This window comes from Onychostruthus taczanowskii, unplaced genomic scaffold (genome assembly GCF_017590055.1).
Source record: "Onychostruthus taczanowskii isolate IOZ18803 unplaced genomic scaffold, ASM1759005v1 scaffold49, whole genome shotgun sequence".
NCBI lineage: Eukaryota > Metazoa > Chordata > Aves > Passeriformes > Passeridae > Onychostruthus > Onychostruthus taczanowskii.
This window is the reverse complement of record NW_024502458.1, coordinates 1,900,558-1,926,329: the sequence shown is the minus strand read 5'-3', so window position 1 is coordinate 1,926,329 and position 25,772 is coordinate 1,900,558. Positions and strand designations below refer to the sequence as shown.

The window sequence follows — 25,772 nt, the reverse complement described above, 5'->3', positions numbered from 1 at the left end:
ATACCAAATCCTGTCAGCCCCTGCAGGAGTGGGGATGACAGAGTCCCATGTGGGACCAAGCTCCCTCTTCCCAAAGCCTGTTGTGGTGAATCCATCAGGGTGGCCCTTACCATAGCCTAAGGTCTCTTACGCCTGAGGTAACTCTAGAAAAAAAGGGTAATTAGAAAGCTGTTCTCTTAGAACAGCTACAGTTTAAAAGGATTGTGTAGGAGGTTGTTGGAGGGTAGTGCTAACAGCACACATGAAAACTTCAGGGCATGGGAGGATGTGGGATAGCCATTCCTCAAGCAACATGTACTGTGTGAGTTATGGATAATTACTGGAAAAGTCAATGTGTCAAAGGTGGATGTGGTTCACCATTATATAATTCATTAATTCTGTTCATGAGACTTGCTCCCTGAAATGCCCTTGGAGATGTGTTCAGAGCAGGCCTCAAATGAAAACTTTAACGGGTACATGAGCTGTCTATGTCAATAACCACAACAAAAAAGGAAGCAGAGCACTTCAAATCTGCTTTTGAGTTATATGTCCAGTATTTTCATCTTTAGGCCTAATATTATTTATATTTAAATTAATAAGTGAGAGCTTATTTCCCTAACTAGTACAAAACTTTAAACACTGTTTTTTAGTGGCTAACCTTATACCATGTCTCTGTGCCTGAGCCTCGTGCCCATGGAAGTCAAAGGGAATCTTGCCTTTTGGCTTGGACATTGTGGTTTGGCACTGCCAAACCACTGTGTGCTGCCCAGGAGCTGTGCCCACACTTCCAGCACAAGCAATAGGGATTCAAGAGTCATCTGTACTGCAGTGTGAGTGTGGTGGTGGCTTATATCTGCTTACCTGAACAAGTTTGAATTAGTAGCAGGCACCAGCATAGATTTCAGAATGAACTGGCCATGTTGTGCTCAGTTGATTTCTCAGATATCATTTCTAGCCTGCCTTGCATGCCTTCCTTGTAGCCCATGCTGTAAGCCCTACTCCAGCTGTCTAGCTCTCAAGGGTAATTTGTGTGTATGTGCCCAAGTTGTGCTTATACCTTGATTTTGTGTTAACTGTATCTCTAAGAGCCTCCTGAGTTCACTGCTGAGAAGCAGCTGAGAATGCTTGTGTCACCTCTGTGAAACTTTCAATTAAAGATGTATTGAAGTGTTTCTAGATTAACTGAAATTTAGAGGCAGAGATCTGGTTTCCTGAGCTTATCTCGAGGTGGATCCTTACTGGAATTTTTTGGCTAGTTTGTTATGAAAACTGCATCAGGAGATGAGTTTTGATCTGGGATTGCACATTTCTTCCTATGTGCTGCACACATGCTTGGCTGTACATTATATTTTGGTGAGGAGTCTTTGCTAATCTGAGTTTTGACTTTTCCTACTTGGAAGAATGCTGGTGAAGAGATATCAGTAACAAATAATGGTAAGCTTTAAATAAAAGTTCAGTAAGATGGATAAGGTGCTTGGTATATACTTAACAGGTGTGATTTATCTCTTCAGTTGAAAATATTAGAACATGGGATTAAAGGGCTGAAGAGGATTCCAAGCAAGCACCTCACCTTCCTGCATAGATTGGTGCTTCAAGAAAATGCCTTTGCATGAGTTATATTGAATTGAGATGCATTCAGGAACTGGGGGCTAAAGGAGATTATGCAGAGTATGATTTAATGAAAATAAAGTGAGGGACTGAGATAAAAAGATCTGCAGGAAAGGTTCTCACTCCTGTTTTTCACTGAGTTCTGGAGACTTTCTCATCCTTCTGGTAGTGTGGGTTAGACCTTCAATTCTGTATTCACCTGCCATTGCCAAGGAAATAATTAATTTTGATGTACTACTTGTAATTACAGCAAGTGAGGTATGATCTATGCAGTTAACAAGGGGAAAGACCAGTGAGATGGTAAGTCAGGAGAAGCTCCTCAGTGCTAGTGAGAAATTTAATATGCTTTGTTAAATTAATAGCCTTTGCATAACAATCAATTTACAGTTTAAAGGTCAGAAGAGGTGGATGTGAAAATCATTAAGCATTCATTTCAGCAACCTACTTGATATTCTTAGCTAGAAGAAATCAGCAGTGCAATATTTACTGAGTCAGTTGCAGCTGTTTTAAGAAAGAAGCAAACCACACAAGGATTGTGTAGGTAGTGCTTATTGCAGTGCCCTTTTCTGAGCCATGAGGCTGCAGCAATCACTTTGCCCAGCACAATGTGGCTTTAGTGATGGGCTGGTGTTTGCTCACAGATGTTTTATCCAAACCAGAGGTGATTCTGAAGATGAAGTTTTCCTACATGTCAAATAAAAATGTTCTGCCCTGTGTGACCCTACCTTGAAATTTCTAAGTCCTGTGTTAGATAGGGATCCCCAGAGGGATGACCTGGGATGTTTTTTTTTCCTCAGTGTAGGCATTCAGGGCCTGGTTTTGCCTGCAGTTGTTCTGTTTGTAGTCTTTGTACATAATGCTCACCATAGAGAGAGATTAGTTGTAAGAAGATTATGCATCTGAGTGCTGCTGGTGTGCCTGAAGCTGGAAATGTTCTGTGTATACAAAGGAAACATTAATCAAGACATCTTACAGAGAATTAAGGGAGGAAATAATTCTGTCTCCTGATTACTACGTGAATTTCACTGCCCAGTGCAGGAAAAGGCAGGGAGTGATAGAAAGAGGTTGTTCTTCCATTGTCAGAGAAAGCAAGGGCAGATAGCTGGGCTGGCTGTGGCAGGCAACTTCCACAAAAACAGCACAAGGCAAGCAGCTCTAAGGACTCTGCAGGACATGTGAGCTTTGAGCTAGATTGTAGGGAAAAACTAGCCATGCTCCTGAGCTTGCCAAAGCAGCTGAGAGAAATCTGTTGCATATAATCTTAACAAAGTCCATCCCTTGGTTGCAGATGGGTGTCTTCAGCAACCCACGTTTCTTGATTTTCCAGCCTGGGCTGATTGTCAAGCTGAGTAGTGTGGCATGCAGCAGAGGATATGGCAATGCATAAAATCAGAGCACTCCTGCAGTACCGCTGGTGAGGAAAGGTGCTCTTGCCTGCACCACAGAGAAATAGTTGACCCTAAATAATTACGGGAATAGTGAACAGCTGACCCCTGCTCTGAAGCTCCATTGCTTCAGGTTCCAACTAACAGCCCAAGAGCCCAAAACATTCAGTGTCAGCTGCAAAATGTGTATTTTGTCATTTCTCTAATCAACAAACATGAATTTGGTAGAGAAAAACCTTGCCTGCACAGTCACTTTGCACTGTATCAGGTTTTGTTTAACTGTTACTAGGAGGGTTGGTTGTCCAATTATCTATCTTATTAATAGGCATTTTTGGGAATAGCTTTCAGAAACAGATTTCACAGACTTCCTGAATTGATTGTGGTTCTTCAGCTGTTGTAAATCACCAGCACACCATTGAACTAATAATTTACTCTTATTGAGGATCTGTGTTGCTGTTTTTCCTTATTAATACTTAGAACTGTAATCACTAGATATGTATCTGCTAACAATTTTCTTTGTCATTTAATTCATGAATTTTTTACCTCCTCAGGGTTAATTGGATCAGGAAATGTCAGTATCTTTAGATCTAATTTTCCCTATTGATGCAGGTTTTGGAGTGAATGACTGCTTTGAATACAAAATACAATTTAGTTTAATTTCTGAGAAATACTTAGTGACCAGAAAAAGAGAAGGTTGTTGGAAACAAGCTTTGAATAATTAAGAGCCCCCTCTAACTAGCACAGCCTCCTTGACTATATAAAACCCCTAATTAACTATTTATAGAGAAGTACATATTTCCAATCTATTTTAAAATGCTGGAAATGAGAGTAAGCAAACCAACCTACCCACAAGTTTGCAGAGGGTACGGACAACGTAATATCTGCACAATGTTTAGCTGTGTGGTAATTATATATCAGGAACTTTGAAAATTTAAAGAAGGAGCCAGGAAAATTCCTTTCCCAGAAGCTTCAAGCCTGATGCTGAAAGCTTCCACTACTTCCCAGCAAGCACAAAAGGCCCAGGATGCAGAACAGGTGTGTGTGAAAGGCATCTCTGCACCAACAGTGATCATCTTTAGGTGTTGTAGTCACTGCCTTCATCCAAAATGGATGAAGTCCCAGAAGAGAAAGAGCCCTGGCAGTTCCCATTTGCTTTAATAGTAGCCACGAGGTTTGCTGATAAAGTAACTTTTATTCTTGCCCCATTGCTCTTCGTTGGCTGTTCCTGAAGCCACCTGGGAGGGAAGGTCCCACTATGCTGTTGCACCCCGTTAAGTTCACTACTGTCATTTGTCCTGTGCTTCATGGGGGTTTGCCATAGACTTCTGCTGTATTTTGCATTTTTAAAAGATAAAGAGGTCTCAAAGACAGAGTCAGTAAGAAATTTATTTCTTCCTGCTGAATTATTTATTCCTTTTTAAGCTCTAGTGAACAGCTCGTATTTAATAGTCCATTACTGCTTAGAAAGCTGTCAACACAAAAGGAGCAATCCTGAAAAGGACTGTGTTTAGTGGCTCTGTCAATACTCTCTGTACCACCTTTCCTTCATTTTTATGATCAAGAGGACAGATAGGAAGGACAGAAATGACCTGAGCTGCAAACTTCAGGGCACTTTAATCTACCAACACTAACAACCAAGTAAATGAATGCAGGAACTAGAATGAAGGTTTTTCGCTATGAGGTTATTTTTCTAAGTGTAGGATTCTGCACTAGTTGGCATCTTCAAATTAAGACATGTTGTCCTTCTAGGACAATTCTTCATCTCGTCTGCTGGATTGGGAGGGAATGCTGTAGCAGGGGGTGACATTTCTTGCCTTGTGTTTCATAAGTGGTTTGGTGACAGAATGGCAATTTTTGGCCTTCTGCAATTTTGGCCTAATTTTGATCTTTACCTTCTCTCTATTCTGTGAGCCCCCACAGAACTGGTTTCCCTGAAGCATCTGCCATATCCTGAAGCAATCTCCAAAATGCTGATTTAGAAGTAGGTTTGGATTTCAGAACAACAGTGTTGTCTTCAAATCAACCATGAAAGATCTGAGGCTCTAAATCACTCATGTCTAGAAGCCTATCTTCTGTTGTTGCTTATTTCTTACCAGATACTTCATCAGCACTGAATTCTGTATGTTTTCTGGATTATTTACATGTCTAAAAGAGTCCTCTTGTGAAAAGCAATGAACACACCTCACACTTTCCCTGTTACACCCCTTTGGAAAATTGTCCCTGGCATCTACTGCTCATCTTCCCCTACAGCTCTCATGAGCTTTATGTTATTTGAAGCCAGCTTGAGCAGTCAGACCTTTATGGACGGATAAAAGAAGTAGTTCTCTGGGTAAGTGAGTTAATGAGGCCTCAGTTTCTTATGAATTTGTAGCTTATGTTGGATTCACTGATATTTGGTAATAGCTGGGTTTGGAGGACAGCTTTACAGTTTCACTCCTTTCTTTAGCCATGATCTTTTAAGATAGAACTTTTAAGAAACTAATATTTTCAAGTTTTCTAATGTCTGCTGGAGTTCTGTGACATTTTCAAATGGTACTAGTGGGGTTGGGAAGGAGGATGAAACAGGGTAGATACAGATGCAGACACACACAGTGATGTCTTTTGAAAACCAAGGTTTATTGTACAGTCTTAATAATGTGAACTACATTTTCTCCAGACATGGAAAAAAGTCTCTGATGTATTAAGAAAACCCAGAGTATAACAGAAAATGTCTGGTTTTGTGATATTGTGCTACCTAAGAGCCTGTCTGGATGAGGGTCAAATATATCTTATGTAGGCATATTGGAAAAACAAGACAGAAAATATGCTGGTGGCATGGTGTGTTGCATGGTTGTGTGTGTGTGACTGACAGACAGACATATCTCTGCTGCTGCTTCTTAGGGAGCTTCAGTCACTGGGGATCTTCTGCAAAAAAGCACCAGTCAAGAGAAACTTACTCAAATTAATCTATGTGGTCAAAAAGAGATGAGCTGCTGCCACAAGTTTGTATGAAGATACGTAAGAAAAGAGCCAGAACTGAGAAAAGTCTTTTTCCTTTGTTACGGGCTGTTCCCAGTTGAACAAGGCATCCAGATTTTTTTGTGCCATCAAGCTGGTGGCTTAAATAACTGTGGGAATGAGGGAGCATCAGCACAGCAATTCTGACAATTATCCTGTGGTTAAATGGTGGGAAATAGTAAGCGAGTAAAACATCAGTGTATTGGTCTCTCTGCTTAGTAAATAGAGCAACAATTGGAAAAAAAATTGTGTTTTGGGGTTTTGCTGCTGACATCAGTGTGAGCTGGCTGGCAGTTCTTCACTGACACAGCTCATGGTATTGCTGAGACAAAATGATGATGGACATAGCCTTTCTGTCACCCTGTTAGGATGTAAGAGCTGATGGATGGATGCTTTAAGTTTGTAACCTGTTCTCCAGCCTCCTTCTACTGGGTGAGTCTGGAATTTCTGAACACCTTCCTGCCTGACTGGCACCAGGCAATCAGGCCTCACCAGGTCCCTGCTTTTTGGGGAAAATATCCCACTCATCTACTTTTGTTCCAAGCCACTTAGGAGCAGCTCCAGAGGTGGAGAGTTGAGACTGCCTTTCTGGGAACAAGGACAAAAAATAGCTCACTGTTAGCATTCCAAACCCAGCTATTTAGACCTGGATTATTTTTAAATACTTTGCTTTCAGACATGTAGCTGGCTGTGTTTTCCTCCCCTCTTTCCTTTCTTTTTTTAAAGTTAGCAGTCAAGTTTTACATCTCTCCCCACCCAGCCATATGCAGTCAGGAGTTTCTAAGCAAACAGAGGTTTATTTACATTGCTAAGTTAGCTATGTTACCTGCTGCCTCAGAGATGCTGTTGGCCACAGTGGCAGCCTGGGGACCTTTTGAGCCTGGATATGTTTGCAGAGCAGTTTCCTGGGCCATTGAATTGGCAGGAGGCAGGGCAGCAGCAAGGGGAAAGCTGCAGTCCCCTCATTTCACCTGGCTGCCATCACACATCATCAGCCTGAAACATGGCCCTGCATGGGGTGCCAGGCAAGGCTCAGCCCATGGCAGCCCCCTGCAGTGTGTGTGTCCTGGAGCTCAAACAGAAAGCCTTTCACCAAGAGCTCTCTGAAGGGGTTGTGGTGAAGTTCTGCTGCTGTGTGTGCTGTCTTACATTACTTCATGCTGGCACACATGGCTTTTGGAGTTCTTAGCAGTCACTGCACAGACCTTGGCCCATCCTCCAAGGATGATGCAGGCCCAACAGGGGACACACGTCCCCTTCAAATGGCAGCTGCACAGCCCAGGGGAGTCCCATTTTTGGGCTAGCCCCACCTGCTACCCATCAGCCTGTTGGATGTTACAGACCCTGATGTCTCATACGTCCCATGGTGAGCTGGGTTCAGAAAGACCTGCTGCTCAGAGTGGTTTTGGTAACCCATACACTTTGCTGGAGTCCAGCCTGGTTTAAATCAGATAAAGCTCTTGGGCACTGAGACTGTCTCTTGCAGGAAAGAAGGAGCAGATTGTCTCTTGCCTGCTACACAGAAGCTAATTTATAAAGCTGATGCAGTCTGCTGGGCAAATAAATGTTTAAAAATTGCAAAACCTGAAACATTCGGCCTGTCATCTACAGGGATTGGCGGGGAAGGTGGAGTTAGAGAGCCCAGATAATACAGAGGAGGGGAGTTCCTCACGCTGGGACGCATTCATGGCATCCCCTCGTGTGGTGACTTAGCTGTGAAGGCTGAGTTCCAAGAGGCTGTTGAAGGTTTCCCATGGAATTGGGCATTTGGGCAGTGCAAGCACAGGGGTTGTCCTGGGAGCAGGAAGGATAGGGCAGGGTCTTCTAGCCTATTATCAGCCCATTTTCGCCCTGTGCCATGAAGGTGACCTTAGGAGCTTGTTGGTCCTGCCCTTCCAAACTGCACTGTGACTCTGGGCAACCTTTTCTTTGTTTTCCCAGTAACCTGAAAGAGATAGGAAAACTTGGAGATGCTTTTCAGGAAATGTGTACTATCCTTAAGGGGTTTTCCTTACCTCAGTAACTGCTCACCAGAGAAGCAGCAGACCTTGTGGTGAGGGATGCCCACCCAAAGGTTGGGTTAACACTTCTTAGTGCTATCCAGAGCCCTGCCTCTGGCTGCACGTGGGGAGAGAATAAAGCCTGTAACTCTGGTAGGAGACAGTCATAATATCTGTTTGTAAAGGGTAAGAAAGAACTGCTTGTTGGATGGGTATAAAAAACCCTTTAATTCCAGCCAGGATGGTCTAATTAGCCAAGCTGTGGTAAAGAGCAAAGTACCACCAGTACAGAGATGCAGAGAGGCTTTTGGGGACACAAATGCTGGTCTTTACCTTCACAGAGCAGCAATGGGTATCTTACTGATCAAACTGCAAGGCTGATCTTAATGCCATTTTAAAAAACCAAAATCACATATATGTGCTGTAATAGGAAATAAGGGTGGGAGTGACTGGTGTGATCTCTTGCTGTTCCCTGCAGCCAGTGCAGCTGGTCTTCCTCCACACAGCTCAGATTAATGCTGATTTGTGTGGAGATGGTGTAACTCTGCAGACGCCAATGGAGTTGCATTTATGAGACTCAAAAGCTTTAAAAAAGAAAAAAAGAAAAAAAAAAAAAGAACCATTTCAGGCACTGTGTACTGGATGTTAGGCACTGAATGGAACTAGTGAGTAGCTGTTATCCTGATAGATCCTTGTAGGCAGGAAGTTGTTATACTGCCTGGATTCACTGAGGAGCAGTGTCCTGCTTCCCTACAGTTTACAAATACTGCGAGTCAGCAAATCAGTAATTGTAGCTTCAAACTAACATAGTTGTTTTTTTTCCCTGCATGGCCTTCTGGCACTCTATAAAAAGATCTGGCACACTGCATAGGATTAGGTGGCTTTGAAGCAGCGGAGCCATCTAGGTGTGAAAACTTTGATTTCCTGTGTCTTGAAATTAACTGTAATCAATCTTTCTGTTTCAGAAAACCCCCACAGCTCATGCCATGAAGGAGGAGAACTTTCTTCGTCGCAGGTTCTCCCTCTGTCCGGCCTCGTCCACCCCTCAGAAGGTCGATCCTCGCAAGCTGACGCGCAACCTGTTCTTCGGGGCCGACAACGACATCTACCCGCTCAGCCCAGGTGGGTTTCTGGGGTGTCAGTGCAGAAAGCAGCATGCCTCAGGTGCTTGAATGCAGGTAGATATCTCAGCATGCTGCCAGAGAAACAAGAATGTGAAAGAGAAAGTGAGAGAAGGTGCTGCAACACAGCAGTACTGGATCCCAGACAGTGCTGCTTCCATGATGCTGCTGGTTTTCATTGCCATGCCATTAAGTGGGAATGGAGGGCATGAGAATTGGGGTTTGGAACTGATTGAATGCTGCATGGCCTTACATTTTAAAAATTACTATAATGTTTTCAGGCACATCCACTTTAAGTCACTTGATGTGTTTCACCCTAAGCGTTGCGCTTGCTTAAAATTTACTGTCCCCATTTGCAGATGTTTAATGGCAGGTTTCCCTGTTCAGATTTAGAGCCCAGAATAAATATAACAAGAGCAAAATTTCTGTGGTTAATGTTCTGTAAATATCTACAAGCACTATAAGTACCAGGAATCTTGACATGTTGCAATGAATGGCAAACTAGCTTTAAGCATTCTCTTTACATTATTTTTTTTTTAGCTTTGAATTTCCTAGCACCTTTCTTGAAGGAAAAAGAGCTCATTTTATTGTTTCAGAATTTGTTGCTCACAGTAAACATGGAAATCTTCCCTTGATTGCAGTCTGCAGACAATGCTTCTGTTCCAGTCTGTAAACAAGTGCTTCAGGGGGCAGTCACAAGTTTGTAGAGCTGTCATCTGCATCTGCCATGTCAGTTGTAAATAATCTCAGAGCACCTGTGAGGTCTCAAAACACTGATATCTGGAGAAAGAACACAGCATCTGTCAAAAGGTTTCAGTGCTCACATAGATGTAGCACCCAACAGACTCTCTGGGCTTTGCAGGTGTAGCCCAGAATCAGGTCTGGGTTTCCTGAGCTAATTGTCTTTAAGCGCAAAGGTTTCAAGGGCCTCTGATTGTGCAGGAATTTTGTTTGTGTGTGCTGTAAGGCAGTGGGGAGCCTATTTTCAGCAGTGCTGACTAATCCTGGCTGTCACTGAGGCAGCTGGAAGCTTCAACAACCTTTCAGTAATCAAATTGAAAACAATTTAAAATGGGACACCTAAAATCTCATACATTTCAAACCAGGAGGGACTTCTGAACAGCTGACTGCCCATAAGTACAGTCTGTACAAACTTGTGGCAAATAAATAGCTTGCTTCTGCTATCCTTGGGAGCTGAAGGCCTGATTTTCCAGCTTGTTTTTACTTCCCCTTGTTTGAGGTGATGGAGAGCCATATCTTTAGAGTTTTCCCAGTTCTTTCTTCAGTCCTTACCAGCATTTTCAATACTAAAAAAGTTACTGACTCCCTCACAGTTATATTTCAGTGCTGTAATATTTTAGAAACCAGGGAAAGTTGAGAGTTTCAATGTGGAGGAGGTGGCTGGAAGAATTTTTCTCTTCCTCAGCTTCCCTCATCACCTTGTTGCTCCTTGATCCCTGCTGGCAGGGCTCAGCAGAACAAGTGCCTTGAGCCACGATGGATCTTCTGTTCTGCTGCACAGTTCTCCCAGCGCTGGTGCCAGTGAGGACTGTAGCCCTCAGTATTGCAAAGGAAGAGATAGGCTAAAGGATTTGTAAAGGAGAGAATATCCCTTTTAAACAGACAGAATTTACTGCTTCAGTCAGGGGATTTCTTGCAGGGAGTCTGGGGTTTTGTCTATCCTTACTCCTCTTTCATTTGTTTTCTGTCCCCGTGGAGCTGCCTTGTCTCTTTGTTTTCCTCATATTTCCTGCAAGAAGGGCCTGTTATTCTTCATGTTCAGCTGCCATTTCCTATGGCAGGCTCTGCTTTCACTCCTTTGCTGCTGCCTCTGCCTTGTTCTCCTCTGAGCCTTGTGTGTGTCTCCCTACCTTCTCCTGTTCCTCTGAACAATGCTGCTGTCACCACAGATAAACCACAGCTCTGTGTCCATAAGCTGCATCCCATATTTCTCTGTTCTCTATTTTTCTCTGTTGTTTTACATGAGCTTTCAGTTCTTGAGGCTTTTCCAGTGGTCTGTGTTTTGCTGTCTGAGCCCAGCAAGTTCCCCTTACCTGAGCACTGGGCTGGTTGTGTTGAGTGGGTGCAGTGGGCAGCAAAGCCCAGTGATTTTCTGTCTGAAATTCAGTGTGTTGTGATGTGCTGGAGCTGTAGCTCTTACTGCACCATCACCTAGGATTCACCCTCCAACAATGAAGATGTGCAAGTAAATATTTCAGAGAGAAGGGAGTGACAGACTTTACACCCCAGGAGAGCTGCACTGTGGAGATGCAGTTCAGCAAGAGAATTAATTTTATTTTAAGGAAACATATGGAAAATGCAGAGGGCACTATCTGAAATAGCACTTTGGACTTCTTGATTTTTGCTTGCATGCAAAAGTGCTAATGATTCTTGTAACTGAGAGAAAATTGAGTAAGATATTTCTTTTTATAGGGAGCTCACAAATCAGAGGGACATGAATTCTTGTTCCTTGTTCATGTCTGTCTTTCACTTAGCCATGAGGAGAGAGAACCTTTCTCTGTTTTCTATTTCAGAGGACAGGAAATTTATTGGTATAAGAATTTTTACCGAATCTCTCTTTTTGATTAGGCTGCAAGATTGCACAGGGTCTTTAAATAAAAATTTAGATTGGCTTATCTGAATCCTAAGAGATGTACTTTCATGAATATGGGAATTCTCCTGTGAGAGATACACAGAACTACATTTCAGGTGTTCACATTGGGTCACATGGCTGATATTTACAGCAGAAATGGGTTTTATTCACAATAGTTTTGTCACACATCAGAGCTTGTATTTCCTCTTGTAGTTTATCAGTCATGCTTGCTGTATCATTCTTTATAAAGGGGAAAGGCAAATGCACCTGTGGCAAAATCCTGCTAGGATTGATGCCTAGCAGAAAACCAAAGAAAAGGAATGGTTACTGTTCTGAAAAGGAACTAAATATTTAGTTCCCCTGTGCATGATAATAATGGATAAAAAGAAAGTGTCAGCAATTCTACTCTCTAGCCACAAGACTGGAGGGTTGGCAGTTTTTTTCACAATGTGATGAAGGCTGTTTCCATAAGCACTACTGATTCTCTTCCCAAAATGTTTTTTGTTATTTGGTGCAGAATTTTTGGGCTACTTTGTGGAGGACCCTTCTTTGTGTGCCCTGGTGGCAACCAGCACTTTAAATTGCAAGGCTCATCACTCTTTCTATTGTGGGCATTATGTTTTCTTGATCAGGGAGATAAGTGTTTCACGTTCTATAGCCAGTTCATGTTTAGCTCCTCTTATGTTTTTCTGTGGTTTCCTATTTATTTTCTCGAGGTGGCTGTGTCTGTTGTGCTCTGGGTGAGACTCTCACTTTTGAGCTTTCTGTGCACTTAACTGTATGCATGGGTTTCTGAGAAACTTCTGTATTGTTCCTGTGAAGTTTGCTTTCCAAACAAGGGCTGGCCCACTTCTTCTGCATGGCTGCAGCAGGGTTCCTTGCGACAGACAGGAAAGATCAGGGATTCAGAGGGATTCTCTCTGAGAAACAGCCTTTCCCTCACAATTTCCAGTAGACTTAATGCATTTGGCATAAGAAACTAGTAGGTTTTGCTTAATGAACACATGTAATGAAGCCTTGTAAATGATACAGTAAGAATGGGCAGTTGCATGTTCCTTTTTTTTTCCCATAATGCTCTCTGAGCAGGATTGTCCAGAACCTCAAGAACGGGGAAAATTTCATTGTTCAGGTGCCAATCCTTTTAAGTGCATTACTGAGAGAAGGCAGAAATGTCTCACATCCAGGCTTTTTTACAGCTACAAGCCTGGAGTTAAGCTTTTTTTAAGAAATGAGACATAATGAAGAATGGATACGAATTCTGTTGTGCTAATAGACAACATTCCCTTGGAGCAGGCAGCAGCTGATTCCCATTAACTTTACGTGAACTTTTAGACCATATGTTACTTTCCCATAGATGTGCAGAAAAAACTCTTCATGGAGAAAAAAGTGCAACAGCTACATGGTTTTATGAGGTTTTTTCCATCCTTCTCTGTCTCTTTTAGGGAGAATGGGGATTATAGAGATGAAAATGACATAAGAGAAAAAAAAAGTATGGAGATCCATGTTCTATTCCATGCACAGCAGCGCTTATGGCCACCCCACTTGTCATGGTAGCCCAAAGTCACTGTCAAATCTCTGGCCACAGGTGACTTTTTAAAATTTTTTTTAAATGTTCTCCTGCCCACAAACATCAGGATTCTGAGTGCTTTATTTAGGGCTCAGGGTTGCCAGAGGTGGAGTGACAGCTAAGAAAGTAGGTTGAGATATGGGTCCTGTGTTGTGGCACCACTTTCCTGTGTGTCTGGATGGCTCCTTCCTCCACTCCACGCCCCAACATGAACAGCATACCTGCTGTCCCTCTTCTCCCAGGCCTCCTGTGTCAGCATGGGCTCCTGTGGCTGACTTCCCTAACAGTGCTTGGCTTCTTAAAGGGCTGCTCTGATAATTCCAGGAGAAATTATGGTTCTGACACATCTATGACAGTTTCTGCTGACTTCAGGAGAATCGGGGTTTTCCCTTGCCAGTTTTGGGTTTGATGCTATTTCCAAGGCTGGCCCACACAGTGTTAGAAATATTTTCAACAGTTCCCATGTTTGCAGTGTGCCACAAATGGACAGTGTTTAACTGTCTTGGTAGTTCTTTACTGCCTCCTGTATTCTGAAGCTCTGATTGCCAGTGATTCTAAGAAAATGACATTGTAATTGGTTAACAATGACTGTCTTGGCACTAAAAATCTAGTCTCATCAGATTCTATTTTTTGGCTTTTTTTTTTTTAATAAAAGCTCTATGCTTTCTTTTACTCTAAGACCATGATTATATTTGGCCAAAAGAACAGTATTTATCATTACATTTTATTGCTTGGACTGGAACTACACACTCATGCCAGTATATAATGTATGCAAGTTTAAGATGTTTGGGTAGTGACTACATATTTCTACAGTGATTGGAAAATGTCATAGTACTAATTTACTGCTTGTAAATTTAAAATATTTCTTATTTTAAGAAATAACTTGGTCAGAAGACATTGATCTTTTGCAAGTCTGTTGGTTTTTTTATAATTTTGTTTTACTAATTATGCCTAGATACTCTTCTGTCTTCTGTGATCATTTTGTGATCATGGTTATTATTTGTCCAACAAAGCATGCTATCAAGTGCATCAGTGTATAGTTGCCAGATACTGACCAAGGAGGATTGAATAGCTGCTTATTAACTGAATTGCATTTATTATTTGCACTGAACAAGGCATGGGGTATGTAAGGAAAGAACAGACTGTGGTAATGTAATTAAAGCCTGCATCATAATGCGGACACAGAAGGGAGCTGATTAAGGATGCATAAGCAACCTTATTTCTGGTTTTTTTTCCAGCTTTCAAATGCTGGACTTTGCAACCATCATGCTGGTTTTCCATGGTGTTTTGAGACCTTACTTTTGAGCAGTTTTTTTATCCAAGCATGAGGATTGAGGCTATTTCAAATTTGACACCATCCCTCTCTGGGATCATGGTGTGCTTGCTCTTGCTCATGATAACTTCCTTTGTGTGCTGATAACAGTAACCCTTCTCAGGCCATGATGAGCCATGGTTTTGCACAGAATCTTGCTGGTTTTGAACCACATTTTTTTTGTTGCAGGAAAAGATGTGGAAGGAAACAGCCCATCGTCACTGAAGGATGAAACACCACAGACTCCAAACTCCATTAGCAAGGTACTTGGGGATAGGGAACCATTCCCAGTCTTGCTTTCATTTCTTCTCAGGATGTTATTAATCATTCTTACCCTTCTTTTTTTAAAAGTCATTGAGAAAGCCTCTCCCTCTGTTTCTGCAGGAACTGTGTGTGCATATTTTGAGGGAAAGAAAATTAGTGTTTTTGCATGGTTGGGATGACAAGGAAGCCTGCACTTTCCTCTGGCTTGATTTCACCTCCCACAGAAGAACCTGGTTTATTTGGGCCTCATTTGGCAGTGTAATTAGATATGGACAATTATGGTTGGAAGGTTGATTTTGTCAGCAGAGATGTCTCCTGCTGTTCCTGATCAGCAAGGCAATCATAAATCTTAATTGTTTTGCAAAAGAAAACTGTAATATTTAGTGTAGTGCACAGCATCTGGAACAGTGAGTGGAGAGCCTGGGAGAGAGCTCTGGGAATTGGTGTAACAGGAGAGGAAGACAAACTAATCAACATTTCCTGAACATAACTTTTCCATCCAGCCTGGTAGGGAGAGGTAAAACTGAATCTAAAGTCCCTGGATCTCACTGCTCAAAACCTGCCTCTAGATCAAGAGTTACAGAGTGCCAGGGTTTGATTTCCTGTAGAGATGGAATCAACCTTATAACGAGATCTGGCTTTGAGATTCATGTACAGCTTTTTTGGCTGCAGCTCCCTAACATGTTTCTGGAGGGTAACTAGAAATAGAAGCGAGGCCAGTTAATAAATTTTTAACTAAATTTATTTTAAACTATGAAGCTGTAAAATGCAAGTGGCACCAGCTGAAATGAAAATATAGCATGAAAGAAACAGCTGCATACAAGTGATTTCTTGTGAGACATGAAAATAATCTGTGCATCTTCCAGTACGTTTTTCTGTGCTTGCCTGGAGCTTGCAGGTTGTTGTGCTGGGATGCCCTGGCAGAAGTCAGCCCAGGCAGATGATGATGAGAAGAGCTTTGGGAGTATGCAACAAGGACTTGTGTACATGTCCTCTGCTATTGCTGGAGCCTGGCAAGCTGCAAACCAATCTTGGTTTTGCTTTTTCAGGCAGGTTCCTCAAGGAAAATCAGCCTCCCACTTATCCTGGCAGTGGAGAAACCCAAGGACCAGGTAACTGCATCCAGGGCTGTGTGTTAAAGCTAGATGTTCTGCACGCCTTACATGGAGTGGTGTTGAATTTCCAATGGCTTAGGAATGTAAAGAAGGACTTAGTCTGGACAAGACAGCTCAGAGCACTGAAATGCTGTCCAAAAGGGAGTTTGATTTCCGAGATGCAGGATGAACATAGGAATAGGAATGTATTTATGTGAGGTTTCTGGGTGAGAGCTTGGCTCAGCTGTGTTTCCCCAGCCTCCAGGCCTTCCTTGACATTCAGTCTCCTGCAGGTATGATTTTGAAAGGAGAAGCACCCATGGCAGATTTGGGTGCCTACCTAGATTTCACTTCGAGATTAAATTCACTTCACTCTTCTTAACCTTGCTGTGTTGTGCAGTACCTTGCTCTCTTCTAGCCATGTTCCTTGCCTTCTGTCATGCTTTGCAATGACAGTAGGGAGTCCTTATTGTGAAATGTTTTGTTGCTTAAAAATTCAGGCAAACTCGTGGTCAGTTTGTTTAATAAATAATTTTTCACATCTAATGCCATAAAATAAAGCCTTACTGACAGCTTTCACAACTGTGAGTAGTGATCTGTCATACTATTTCAGTTTAAAAATAAAGTGATTCCACCTACTTGAGCCAAAGGGAGAAGTGTGCCCTAATGGGGTCATATTTAGATTCCTGATAGCAGGGGGGAGAAATAATTGCTAGAGACTGGACTGTAGAGTGTGCTAGTTTAATTAATGGATTAAAAAGTGAATGTTATAGGTTACAGATCCATGCCATGGATATTTGCCCTTCTTTTGGTACGGTGGGTATGAAGAACTTTGTTGGAAATCAGTGTTCTTTCAACAGCACTATTTTGAGGTACCACAGCATATTAACTACTTTCACTCAGTAGTAAGAAGGAAAGGAAAGCCAGTCAAGTGATTCTTTCCCTGGACTGGGGCTTGGGGAACCTCAACTCTGCCTTGGATTCCCTGCATTGCCAAGGCATTTTCATTGTGTTTCTGTTTCATGTCTTCATTAGCGAGGTGGAAACAGTTCTGCATTTCGTTCACCCAGGCCATACCCACACTTCATGATGGAGAAGGCTGCAGGTTGCCCAAGTTAGCAGAGAGAATGTGGCATAAAAGCCCTATAAATGTCTGTGAACTTGTGAGCTGTGAAGACTTACCTGCAGCCACACTGCCCTGTGCTCATGGGTGGGCTGCTCTCGCTGAGGTGTGAACACATCCCAGTCCTGTCTGTACAGACAGTCAAATATTTGATACTGGAACATTTGATTTCAATGTGTTTGTGTGGTTCTTGGCACTATATATATGTATTTGTAATTTCAGCTGTGGCTTCCTGACCCACATTTTATTGGAACATATATAAGGCACAGTTGAGCTACATTTTACATTGGTAACTTTCTGCAGCGTGTTGTCTCCTATTTAATTTTTAAAGTGGGGTCTCTTTCATCTCCTTTTTCAAAGGGAAAAAAATGTTAGCTTACTTATCTCAGATTGTTTCTCCTATTAGTTTCTCTCTGTTTTAGAGTCCTTTATCTTTGTTTTCTGGGATGAGGGCTTGTAGGTGGGATGTGAAAGTATCACCAAACTGTCTCTAAGCCTCAAGCTTGTCTCTGCCACCGGGCAGTATAGTTAGCACATACCTGATAGTGACAGTAGGTGCCTTTGTTTTGGTTTGTGCTTCATTTGATGCTGTTACAGTCCGCTGAGACAGCTTTTATTGCAGTATGCAGTGCTGCATGTTCTCTTGCTTTCTTTCCTGGGAATTTATTTTAGCTGCACATTGGTTTGAAACTGCACACACTCATCACTTGAGATTTAAGCTACAGTTCCCATACTCTCTTAAGCTCACCCTGCTTGATCTATGAATCATGCTCCTGACCTCTGAGGTAATTCCAGTCATGGTTACACTCAGGACTAACATAGAATATCATTCACAAATGTGGCAGTTTACAAGGGTGCCTTTTCCTCTGTTCTCCCTTAGCCAGCAAACCAAGGAATTGTTTGGCAGACAGACCCAGATATTGCAGGAATCACCTTGGAGAGAGTCAGGAGTGAAATATCCCCTGTGTGTTAAGCTCAGCTTAATGGGAGACTCTGGCCCTTCCAGGTGGTGGTTATGCTCAACTGAACCCTTGCTGTCTTTTCTTTACCATACTTCATGGCCTCCGTGTTGTGGATGGCATTATTTTGGAGCCTGTTGTGTCTAGGAACACTTCCACTCAGTTCCTGTGCCCTGGCTCAGCACACGTGGCTTCCTCAGTTCCAAGGGCAGCACTTTAGGGTAGTCACAGTTGTCCACAGAGAGCTTTGCAGCTGATTTCAACTGAGCAGAGGCATAGCCTGGAGTATCCTGGGAGAATCAGGTTGAGGAGGACGTGGAATTTTGCATGTGAAGTGGAAAACATGGAGCAGCTCTAACTTCTGTAGGTACATACAAGCCCTGAAAACACCCAGGTGCCTCACAGAGGTGAATGTGGACAGTAGTAACTCAAAGCTGATAACTTTGGGTAAGCCACTGCAGTGCAATCACGTCAGCATAGGTCACTTGTGATTGTAATTCTTTAGTCTAGTGTTTCTGATAAGGAAGGTGAGGGCAGATGGAAGTGCTGAAATTGAAATTATTTATTAAAAAATTTAGCAGAACTGCAGGTCCCATTGTTTTTCATTGCTCACTTTGTTTAATCTCAACTAGGGAGAAAAGCTGTGCCTATAGCTGGAGGGGAAATCAAAACTGCTTCAGCTTTCTGCCTGCACTAAGTGTAGGACAGTCATGTGAAACAGCATCTTTCTCAGTGTCCAACTTCCCATCTCGCCTCAAATGTTCTCTTTAGATATTCTGACCTTGCAGAATGAACTTCCCATGCAAGGCACACTTCAGTGATCAAATGGAAATCCTGTGAGGTCTGTGAGTTTTTCTTTATTTACCATAAATTGATGCAATGGAGTCAAGGATTCCACGGAACACTGGTATAACTAGATATTTGAAGTTGCTTGGATGGCTGAATTTTACCAGTTATTTTCCCCAGATGCTGCTGTCATGTCAGCTGTTTATTTGTACAGGCTTTTCAGTTTGTGCTAATTATTGTGTTTTTTCAGAGTTGTAAACAGTCACTGTATCTTTGTAACATTGTTGAAATGAGAGAGATCATTATGTTGGGTTTTTTCCCAACTGGAAAGTTTCAGTTGAAAATTATTCAGCTTGCTATAAAGCAGTATATCAGTTGAAGGTTAATATTTCCTACTGCAAAGGTTGTTTGTCAGTAAGATTAGTTTCACTGACTCTACTGTGCTTTGGATGAGCTGTTCATTCACAACAAAAGTAAAAAAGTTTTCAAAAAGAGATGCTTGTAATATAATGAAACCAAAATTGCTTGCATTTGGTTGAGATATCTGTGAATATTCATGTGAGTAACAAGGAGTTTCTCAGTTGTAATGTCAAACCCAGTTCTTTCCATAGTTTTTATACTACTTAAACAACTTTTCTTTCATTTATTTTGTTTCTGTGTGATCATGATTTGTAGCAATTATATGTGGAAAAGATACTGGAGAAATTACATCTGACCAAGGACATGTCACTGATTTTGTGAAGCATAACTTATGACCCCAGCTCCTTTTGTTCTGCCTTCAAATTCCCATCTGATCTTTTCTTTCTCTCTCTTGGATGCAAAGAAGACAAAAGGGTGACTTGTAAGATGTCACTGCTGTTACCATGCAGAGCACAGCTTGAGAATGACTTTATTTAAAATCTTTCTGATTTGGAATAATTCTAGCTGTTGTGCAGCAAGGATTGCTTGAGCTAAGTAACAGGATATTCCTCTTGCTGTTGTCCTGGGCACGGCTGGCATGCTGATGGGCTGGCATCCCTCACACCAGAGCTGATCACAGGCTGCTTTTCTGTGAAATTATTTGATTCCTTTTGGAAATGAAGTCACCAAAAGACATTGGATCAGAATAGCGCTATTGTGAGGACTCTGCATGCTCTCTTAAAAAGCCTGGCAGAAGTGTTAGGGTATTGTGATGACTGCTGACAATCAGCAGTGAATCTCCAGAGCTCCAGGACTGAGATGAAAGGGAACAGAAACTTAACTGGGATAAAAAGTATATTTTTGAGTACAGAACAGCCCATTGTCAGTGGCAAGGTCATCACTCAGTCCTGAAAAGGACAGGTTTGATTAGAGAACTGAAAAAGAACAATTCCTTCTCCCTGTGAGTGCTGCAGAATGCTCTGGTGAAAGTTTTTGGCAGATTAACAGACTTTCCTCTTTATGGGAACCAGTATATGGAAAGCCTCCTTACTGCTTTCTTATTGGAATACTCCAGTGTGTTTTTTCTTTCTTTAGAAAAATTCCTTACTCTCCCACTGTACAAAGTCTCATCTGTGGCCAATATTGTTCACATGTTGCTGCAAAGGAGCCAGATTCTGATACCCTGCACAAGCATTATCCCAGTGTCCTTGGAAGACTTGCTGTGATGACAAACAGCTTCTCTTAGTTTTCTGCCAGGCTGAGAAAGGCAGGGCAGTAGAAAGACTGCCTTTAAATGCTCTTGATGTGTCTTAGCAATATGAGACCCTGCTGTGTCTTGGGAAGCTTTAGAGCTGATGGCTCAAATTTACTGAATGCCACAAGGTACAATCAAAATCATTAGGACAGATTAATATAAAAATAGGAAATCATATTATTTAATCCTAGAGGAACTATCATTATTATCAGCAGCATGGAAACCTATGGTATGCTGTCCTGGGGAGTTAGATCCCACCTGTCCTGTGAGAAAGCCGGGACTTTAAACCCAGAAACAGTGTTTTTTTGCTCTGTAGAGCTGGAGATCACCAGTTTCCTTGCCAGCAAGCTGCTGTTTAGGATCAGTGATGATACATCCTCATATGCATAACAAGAGGCAACGTTGGGAGGGTGAAGCAATCAGTCTGCCTCCTTAAAAACTAACTGGGGAGCTGTCAAAAGTCCCAGGTCAGGCACATCTGAAAGCTTCTCCAGGCTCCTAGTTAAAACCATGGCTTAGTTATAGTAACGTTTTTTCCTCTCTTCAAGGAGCATTTTTCAACCATCTTGGGGAGCTGTGGTATTGGTCACACAGCTGGTAGGTACATCACAGCTTTTGGGACATAAAAGCACAGAAACTTATTTTCCCATGCCTAGAAATTCTTATATGGGCAGTGAGTATGCCACTGCTTCTTTCTCATCCACTCTCAAGCCTGTCTTGGTGACCACCATCCCTGTATCCCTGATTCCCTTTACAGGCCAGATTCAGCATGTCCAAGTGTAGCCCAAACCTGGGAGAGAGAGTGCCTGAAGGAAGCAGCCCAGTGGTTCAGAAGCCACCAGAGCATCCTCCAAAGCTCTTCATCCAGCTGCTTTAACCAAGTGAAGGACCAGTTTGAAATTATTTCAGACAAGTTCCACTGTATTTATTGAGCTCCTGAAGGCTGTGGTGGTGTCAGGGGAGATTATCCTTTCATCAGCTGTTGCGTGCTGTGGTTTGATGGTGTGCACAGCAGTATTGGCTGGAATTGGGCACCAGTGTCCTTGGTCATGGAGTCAGCTCTCCCAAAGAGTCAGAATCAGTGTCTGTCTGTGTGAACATCCCAGGTTTAAAGCCTTGTGCATGTTCAACTCTATTTTTAGCGTGACCCAGAGAGACTCCAAGGAGGAGGCAGGGTGGGGCTGGTGGAGCAGTGGAAGTGTCTGTGTCAATGCCAGTTCCCCATGAGCAGCAGGTCTAGGCTCAGGTTTGCTGTGGCTGTTGGAAGCCTTTCTGAATTCAGCTGCAAGCAGATCTCCCCAAGCCAAGTGAGCTTACACGAAGAATGATTTTGGCCAAGGGGCCAAAATTTCATTCTTTATGTAGTTACTAAGGTGTAATTGTCTATATAACAAGCAACTGTGATTGTTTTAATTAGTTAAGCAAAAAGCATTCTTTGTATCCTGATGCTTTGCAGGCACCTGAGCAGTACTTCCTAGAATCTTGGGAACATCTGTGCTTTTGCTGCCTCTCACACTGGCTAATAAGGACTAGTACACAGTGTTTCTCTCTGTGTCTGATCTCTCAGGCCAGAGGGAGTGAAATTGCTAATAAACAATTGGCTCATAGTTGTGTCTCAAGGACAGGACATTCCTCCTGCTAATTGGGAGAAAGGGGGAGAATTCTTTTGACCGATTTCAGAGGACACACGTATCAAGTCATGAAAGCATAACCTCCTAATAATTTTGAAGGATTTTTGCTCAGAGATATTTAGGCACTTGGAAATGTTTCTTTATAGAGAAAGGTTTATAGCTGATCTCCCAAATGTCTACTACTGCCCTTTGAAATGTGACAAAGACCCTGTGGGCACAGCTCACTGCTCATTTGTCACATCTGTACAGTGGTCCCCACCATAAATCTTGTGGTTTTATAGTAAAGTCCAAAGCACAAAATATGCATCAGAGACTGCATTGCAGGCAGAGGAGGCAGGCTTAGCTTTCTGTGAAAACAAAACCAGTAAACACTGAATAGTTTTCAGGAGTCCAGGAGATGGCCTTTTCTTTGAGTGGATCCAAGTTGACTTGTGAGCTAAACAGTCAGATCAGGGCTCTCCCTGGCCTTTGTGTGCCATCATAGAGTTTTCATTTCTCTGTTTTTAAAGTACCGTGTAGTCGTGGTTTTAGTGAAAGAGTACTACAAGGGGATGTGAGAACAAGTAATAGGTTCTACAGTGACTGTGTCTCTGTTGCAAATTGCACCTTCAGCCCCTGATTTCTAACTCTGCATCGTCTACAAGGAGTTTTGCTCAGTTGAGCAGGCACCTTTATTTTTTATTTTTTTTTGCTCTTATCTTTATTATTTTTGCTCCTGGCCCTGTCTCCAAGGCATAGTTGTTGGCTTGTTTGCTGTGATCTGGTCATGCATTTCTGTGTTTTTCTCTGAGTCATGTGAAAAAGACTGATCTGGCTGTCATTAGGCATTTTCCTGCTCACACTAATGTACAGCATAGTTCGTGGCTGTAGCAGCCTGAGAGGTTTCTGTGTCACTGGGAGGAAAAAAGGAAGTGGGTCTCTTCAAACTGAAGGTTCTGTAAAATTATTACATCAATTTGTGACATAAAGGAGAGAAGTTCTGAGAGCCCCGTGGGTTTGTTTCACATCATAGCAGAGAATTTATAAATAGGAAATATGTGATGCATTTTTTCCTTAGTACACCTCATTTTTGTGTCACACTCATTAAATCAAGGTGGCTGAGGGCTGAGCTTTCTTACAAAACTGTCATGTGTGAGTGGGAGAGACAGTGCCTGACCCCAAAAGATCACTGTCTGAGTGCATCAGACACGTGAAAGGTTGGAAGGAAGAGAGGTACAGAGAGAGAAAGTAACTTCCCCAAGGTCACATAAAAAGCAGCAGAGTCCAGACTGTACCATAATTCTTTCACCACTAACCCTGCCCAGGTTTGTACAATTTGCTGACAGAACCTTTCCACGTGGGGATCCTCATTGTGAGCTGGGCTCTGGAGAGCTGCACTTTCTAAGCATGCTTTATTTTGGTAACAGTAATGCTGCCATTATGCCTAATGAAAGTAAAGCATTTCTGCAGCCCATCAGCACAGTCGTGACATCAGTCTGTAGCTTCTGAAAGTGAATTTAAGCAGCACTGACACTGTCAAGCACCATTTGAAGCAACTGTGTGTATTTTGTGCTTCACTTTGCAAGGCCAAGATGAAGGTGATTTCCTGTATTATCTGTAACATGATTAGGTCATTTCTTGCCCATCCATGTTTTGGACATTTCAGTCAGTGCAACAGTCATTGCCAGTATCAAGTCTAGTTCTGAAAAATCTGTAACAAATTCCCCATAAGTTCTTTTCTAGTAATTGAAATTATTTTAGATCTGAACAGAGTTGGACAGTTTTCAAAATTAGAAATATTTTTTTGGCTTTCTGTTTTGTTTTATTGTTTTGTTGGGTTTTTTCCTTTATTTTTTAACCAAGATTAATGTCTGCATGGGAGAAGTACAAAGACAATTTGGTGGGGAATTTTCCAACTGGCAATGGGTATAAAAAGGAAGTTTGGACTGCACTCTAAATATGCATTTTGTACACCTCCTTAGTGTTCCACTGCTGAAGTCTGCAATCAGCTCTTTCATGGATTCCTGAAAGTTGTAAAAAACACTTTATCTGAGCATAGCTTGGCCATCTTCATGTTAACACATTCCTATTTTCTTCACTCCCCATTTCTTTTAGATCGAGTATAAGCTTTGCAATGGGTCTGACAAAGAGTGTGTGTCTCCAACAGCCAAATTCATGAAGAAGGAAACACTGAAGGTATGTTCAAAGTAGCCAGGTCATGATCAGCTGACTTACTTTTAAAAAAGAAGTGGTACCTTCCAAACAAACCACTGGAAACAAGTCAGAGTCATTTCCCAAGACCCAGAGAAGCCTCTGAATCTTCTTGGAGTCATTAGAGGCCAAGGACATTTACAGGCTTTGTATACAGGATTAGGTTATATACTGCAAGCAGAACAGATCAGTGTAATTATTTCACTGTGTTTGTATGTTCTGGAGCCATTGGGCACCTCAAGAGGATTGTAATCCTTCACTGCTCTTGTTAGGACAGACTTGCCTAGGCAATCTGAGCTAATTGTAGCTTGAACACTTGCTTGTCTACCAAACCAAAAGTATAATGGATGAAATTAGATATAGTTTCTTGAATTTGAGGGGTGAGGAAGGCTGGGTATCCATCCTCTTTCTGTTTCCCCCAAAGAAAAGACAAGCTAGATTGTGTTTAATGAAACTTCGGGAGCAAAGAAAATGCTTGTTCTCTCGTTATGCTTTTATTCCTCCTTGTGCTCATTTCTGGGGAACCTGTGCTGGGTCAAGTTCTTGCTGTGCTATACATAACTGTCCTTAATGCATTATGTTCTTTCCTCCACAAAAGAGGCCACGATTACAGCTACTATATTTTCTCTGTTCTCAACCAGGTACAAAAAAAAAATTACAGGCAGGAAAAGAAAAGAGCTACCAAGCAACTCTTCAGTGCTCTGAAAGATCCCAGTGTGGTGATCACAGCGGACTGGCTGAAGGTACTTGATACAGACCATTTCTTCTAGCACTGTGGGAAAAAATAAGTGGGATGTGAAGTAGTTGTGTCTGAGATGTATACACTAGCACTTTTGTAAGTGAAAGAAGACCAAATAGTTTTGAGATGAAGTTACTGTAAAGTAACTTCAACTCAAGCTTTATTTAAATAACTGCTATAAAAATGGAACTGTGAGTATTTACTTTCCACCTTAACTTAATTGGTCTATTCCATGTCCTTAAGCAGCAACAAGGGCTCAAAAAGGGCATGGTACAAAGGGAAGTGATGTTTCTCTCTTTGTTCCTCTCTGAAAGACTCTGTTGGCCTCTTCCCATAAATGTGGTTTTGTACTGAAGAGGGAATAGACTGAGTAACAGCCTGAAAATGGGCAGATACAGCTTGTTCTATTGACAATTGGATTCTCTGTTGTCACAGCACAGAATGAAACATATTGTACCTGATGACAACTGCAATTTCTCCTTGTGCACAGGCTCGGGTAGTGACAGTTTCTCATTGAAGTCCTGAAACTTCTGTGTGGCAAAGTAAATCTGGATTGACATTGAGAGATGAGCGCTGGTTTTCTCCTCTTTTGGGGCCATTTAGTCTTCTCAAATAATAGTGAATGGTTGAACCTTTTATATTAGCAAAACCTAATTTCCAAACATTGCCAATTTCCAACACATAGCTCTTAAGAAAAACAAAGTAACTTAAGGATCTCATGAAACAATACAGTTGCATTTGGTTAGTGATAAAAACCTCCAACATTGTTC

The 25,772-nt window shown here is 42.1% G+C and overlaps 1 protein-coding gene across 6 annotated transcripts in view; it reads left to right on the top strand.

Annotated features, from left to right (window-relative positions):
- OSBPL5 (oxysterol binding protein like 5) overlaps positions 1-25,772 on the top strand; it is a 135,855-nt gene that overhangs the window by 65,668 nt on the left and 44,415 nt on the right. For 5 of the 6 annotated variants that reach the window (XM_041415034.1, XM_041415033.1, XM_041415029.1 and 2 more), the window contains exons 2-6: positions 8,935-9,091; positions 14,752-14,825; positions 15,876-15,938; positions 24,168-24,248; positions 24,905-25,006. In XM_041415034.1, the coding sequence (XP_041270968.1) occupies positions 8,956-9,091; positions 14,752-14,825; positions 15,876-15,938; positions 24,168-24,248; positions 24,905-25,006 (456 nt within the window). In that variant the 5' untranslated portion in view covers positions 8,935-8,955. The remainder of the gene's footprint in view (positions 1-8,934; positions 9,092-14,751; positions 14,826-15,875; positions 15,939-24,167; positions 24,249-24,904; positions 25,007-25,772) is intronic. The other variant, XM_041415032.1, reaches the window with a different exon arrangement.